Source organism: Lipotes vexillifer, unplaced genomic scaffold (assembly GCF_000442215.2).
Source record: "Lipotes vexillifer unplaced genomic scaffold, Lipotes_vexillifer_v1.1 scaffold636, whole genome shotgun sequence".
In the NCBI taxonomy this organism is placed as follows: Eukaryota; Metazoa; Chordata; class Mammalia; order Artiodactyla; family Lipotidae; genus Lipotes; species Lipotes vexillifer.
The window spans coordinates 937342-942029 of NW_006786547.1; the positions used below are offsets into that span (position 1 = coordinate 937342).

Consider the following 4688-nt stretch of genomic DNA (forward strand, 5'->3'; position numbering starts at 1 on the left):
GGGGCAGGAAGAGGAGGAGCCTGCGACCCCGCCCCCGGGAACCCCGCCCCCGGGAACCCCGCCCCCGGGAACCCCGCCCCCGGGAACCCCGCCCCCGGGCCGAGGTGTGGCCTGGCCTCGCAGGCGCCGGGGGAGCGCTTACCTTCTCGCGTGTGATCTTCTTCTTGCCGCAGCCCTCGCAGGCCAGGGGGAGCTTGGGGCAGACCTGGTGGTGCGCCTGGGGCGGACGGGGCAGCCGTCAGAGCTGCGGCCGGGCCAGCAACGCCCCCGAGCCCCGAGGCTGAGACGGCATGCGACACGGGGGCCTGCAGCTTCAGGACCTGCCCTCGACCGGCAGCCGCTGGGGCAACACCCCGAGGAGAGCCCCGGCGCCCCGAGGGCACCGCCACCCGGGTGCCAGGCTGGCGGACTTCCTGGTGGCGGGGGACCCAAGCGGCCAGAGCACCTCCGAGACCCCCGGCGAGATGCGCAGGGTGGGCGCCCCGAAGTCTCGGGCCCTGGGCTGCCTCGAGCTGAGCTTCCCGGGCGTGAAAAACACCTCAGGGACCCGACCAGCCAAATGCAGACTAACAGCCGGCTTCTCCAACAAACAAACGGCAGAGAGAAAAAGACACCTACAGGGAAAGGCTGAAGGTGAAGAGACCCGCAGACAGCAGGGGGGCGTCTGGGTCCCGACCCAGCAGATCCACGTGACCCACACGGACAGACTCCGGAAACGTGGGCACCGAGCTCACTCGTGACCTCAGGAAGCCTGTGAAGCTCCAGATGTGGTATAACCCACGGGAAGGTGGCCCGCCCTTCACAAACAAGCGACAACTTCCAGATAAAGCCACACGGCGTTCGGGGCCTGTTCAGCGTGAACCCAGGGAGGCTGCTGGCCGAGCGAGAGCGAGGGTGGCGTGGCCGCAGGCTGCCGTCCCCCCGTGCGAGCTCGCCCCCGACCCGGGGCTGCCAGGAGCCTCCGAGCCGCCGGGCATGCGCTCACCTTCATGTCAGCTGAGCAGCAGAGCGCCCTGCAGTGCCGGCAGCTGAGGCTTCGCTCCGGGCACGCGTGCTCCAGGTGGTGTTCCTTCTCGCCCAGGCGCACCAGGCCTTTACACGCTGGGCACTCGGTCAGCACGAACGGGCAGTGTCCTTCGTGGCAGCTCTGGCAACGAAGGGAGCGAGGCGTCGGCGGAGTGCCCGTGGGGTTCTGGGCCACTGCCCCGCCGGCCGCAGACCGGTCCAGGTTCGTTCTCGGCGCTAGGCCATGGGGGCCACCGCGTTCACTCCACTACCCCTGTTCCAGCGCAGAGATCAGGACCCAGATCCAGCCGGCAGCACCCCGCCCTCGGGACACAAAGGGGACAATGAGAGGGGCTGCGGGAACAGGTTCTAAGTGGACAGAGAGCAGAGAAGTGATGCCGTGGGGACCAGAGCGAGAAGCGGACGGAAACGCAGGCGCCCACCCGTCCCAACGCCCAGGCTGAGAGTCCCCATCCCCGCCCTCCTGGAGCTGAGGACGTGCAGGGTGACGTGGCCACGGAGGCAGGGGCCCAGTCTGGGCTTCCGAAGGGTCAGGCAGGGCCCAGGCGGGACCCAGTAAAGCCAGCAGCACAGGGAGGGCCCGACCTGGACAGGCATGGCCCTGAGCAGCGCAGCACTTGGGGGGCCGCGGCAGCGGGCTGAGCGGACGTGGCAGCGGCTGAAGAGGTGAGAAAGGGTGGGACCCGGAAACAGGGCCGCAAGCCTAGGGGACAGATGGAAGCTGTGCGCAGCTCTCAGGAAACGCCGGCTGGGAAGGGGCACAGAGGGTGGGCCGGTAAGCAGAGAACGGGAGATGACGGTTTGTTTGCTGTTGCTTTTTAAAAACTGGTCAAGTACGCATCACACAAAATCGACCCCTGGTGCCTGGGCACCGAGCACATCCACGCCGTGGGGTCAGCACCTCCACCAAGATTCAGGTTGGGCGCCTGACAAGCTGGGGCAGCTCAGGGCCCCCGCAGAGCTCGCAGAGCTCCGCCGCAGTGACCTTGAGGAAGGAGGAGCCTCACGTAGGCTCTGTCTCCACGTGGCCCACAGTCCGAGGCCGAGCGAACAGGCCGGCCGAGTCTCCACCCCATGCAGCAGGCTTGGCTGCCGGGGCCAAAGCTCACCATCTGGGGAGTGAAAAGTGGTGCGAGGTGAACCCCAGAGACACGGCACATGTGGTGCCCTCCCAGCGGCCGGGCTGCGGAGACTTCAGATGTGGTGCCGTGGCAGTCCCGCCTCCTCACAGGACCCCGGGCTCCACGTCTCCCGCAGGGACACACGTCAGATGGAACTTGGCCTTCTCAGCAAGCCTCCCCAGTGACCCCACTCAACCCGACGGGGCTCTGTGGACGCTGCCGCAGAGGCCCGGCCCCAGGACACAGACCGGCTGTGCGGGTGGGCAGGACGCCACTAGGTACAGAGAGCAGAGCAGAGGGGACACCTTCCCCGAGGGCTCCTGCTCTGGCGACAGCTCCTCAAAGGCTCCACGGCAGCCACGCCCGGGAGGAGCTTCCCTCGACCGCCAGGGAAACCCTAGCTTCCCCAGACAGGGCCCTGGTGTAGCCACACTGAGCACAGCCCGAACAATCACACCGAGCCACAGGGGAGCCTCGGAAACAACCGTGCTCGTGAAACAAAAACGACAGCACCCAGAGGGCACTTGTATCTGATCAGAGCAAACGAATATGCTCGAGGGTGAGCCCCCGGTCCCACACGGCTCGCCGCTCAGCGGGCGCCCCTGGGATTCAGAGCCCCCGAAGCCCGCACCTGGCGCAGGAGCAGCAGCGCCCTCACAGGCTGGTACAGGTTCCGCGGGCTCCCACTGCCACCAGATGGCTCAGGGAATCAACACGCGTTCAACCAGAGTTCAAGCTAGACGCTCAGGCATTTCAACTTTGGATTCCCTGACACGTGAGCACGTCCAACTCTGCTCACCTTTCAGCTGCAAAATGTCCCCCTAAGCTGGTCCTCCCTCAGGTCCACCCGGACCCCTCCTCTGAAGCCCGAGGCCCCTCCTCCCTGCTGTTCCTTCCACGCAGCCCCTGCTTCTTGCTTCCAGAAAAGCAGTCCCCAGGGCTGCCATGTGTACTTGGCAGCCACTCCTAACGCCTTCTAACTGAACTGGAGTCGTAATTCACTGAGTTTTTAGAAAATACTAGACATGGTTGCAAAGGAAACACTTATTCAAAGCTGACCAGGAATATGCCCCACCTCTCCACACTCAGGAGCTCAGCCGCAGCCTCAGAACCTCCCAGCACTGCCCCAATTTTGAGCAACCCAAAGGGCAAACGTGTTGGCTCCGGGCTGGGAGCGGGGCCACCGCCGCAGCAAGGTGGCTGCCCCGCGCCCCGAGGTGGGGTCTCACCCCAGCTAGAGAGAGGTTTACCCGATGTCAAAGGCTGCACGGAGAGACCCAGAGCAGTGCCCGTCTCCCACGTGACCAACCCCCAGGGACTTTCCTGAGTTCCCCGGGTGCAGCCAGGGACTTTCCAGCCCGCATGCCTGCAGGGCCGGCGCAGGGCCCACGGGCTGGCTGCGGTCCCAGGCCCTCGGCTGGGAGCCAGCGAAGCCGCCACCCGCACCAGCGGCCTGGAGGCGGCAGAAACCCCAGAGGACTCGGGAGCTGGGGTTATTCCGCCTGTCCCCGGGGGTCTCTGGTCCCCTCAAAAGGCGACACAGAGTACCCGCTGCACTCGCTGCTGGGGCTCCCCACCTGCCCAGGAGAGACCCTGCCCCAAGGCCGGCTCTCCGGACAGCGCTGGGCAACAGCAGCTCAGGCCCGTCTGCTGAGCAGGGCCTCAGTGGCAGCACCCCCTGCCTGCGCCCCTGCCCCACGGTGGCCCCTGGGCGTCGGAGGCCTCTGTCCATGCACTGCAGTCCTACTCCCCGGAAGGGCACAGAGAGGCCTCCGCTTCCAGGCCCAGGCACCCGTCAGAGGAAAGCCCAGCTTCTGTCCACCCGACCATCGGCTCCTCCCCAGAGACGGCCAAGCTGTTCCTCTGGCAAAACGCAACCGAGAGGCTGAAGCCCACGAAGTCGAGTCGGTCAAGAAGACCAGAGGACGCCGCCGCGCAGCGCACGGAACGGGAGCAGGAAGGAGGAGCCCCAGGAACCCAGGACCCCAGTTCCAGAGCCGACAGGCTCTCCCCTGTGTCGTGACTCAGTCGCAGCCCGGTGCCCACCCCATGGCAGGGAGGCTGCTCCGTGGCCTGGGCAGCCCTGGGCGTAGGCGAGCCGTGTCCCCTGCAAACAGCCCCTCCAGCCTCGGCCGCATGGGACAGCAACAAGGCCTCCCCACCTTGAGGACCCAGCCCATTACTCTGCACCACTGCACACGACCTCCCGGCCTGGGCAGCCTCCACTCCACCTCCTGTTTCACAGGGCTGGTTCCCGCAGGTTCTGTCCTCCTCTGCTGGGCTCATCTCACTGAGACCCCAAAGGTGATTGAAAGTGGCCTCAGCGTGATTTCCCCAAGGTCCGTCCCCGCTGTAGCCTGGGGCGGGGCTCCCTTCCTCTCATGACTGGACACTATTCCGCGGCACGACCAGCCCACATCTTGTGTGTCCCGCCCTCTGCCAGGGACACTTGGCTGCCGGGAACAGTGCTACTGGGAACACTCGTGCGCAGGGACCTTGGAGACGTCAGTTTTTAAGGGCGTTTGATCACCAGGAAGAGCG

General features: G+C 66.1%; 1 protein-coding gene across 1 annotated transcript in view; it reads right to left on the bottom strand.

Moving 5' to 3' along the window:
- Positions 1-4688, bottom strand: part of TRAF2 (TNF receptor associated factor 2) — an 11986-nt gene that overhangs the window by 5405 nt on the left and 1893 nt on the right. Inside the window, exons 4-5 of the mRNA XM_007458962.1 lie at positions 986-1147; positions 143-217 (exon numbers count right to left, since the gene is read on the bottom strand). Of these exons, the coding sequence (XP_007459024.1) occupies positions 143-217; positions 986-1147 (237 nt within the window). The remainder of the gene's footprint in view (positions 1-142; positions 218-985; positions 1148-4688) is intronic.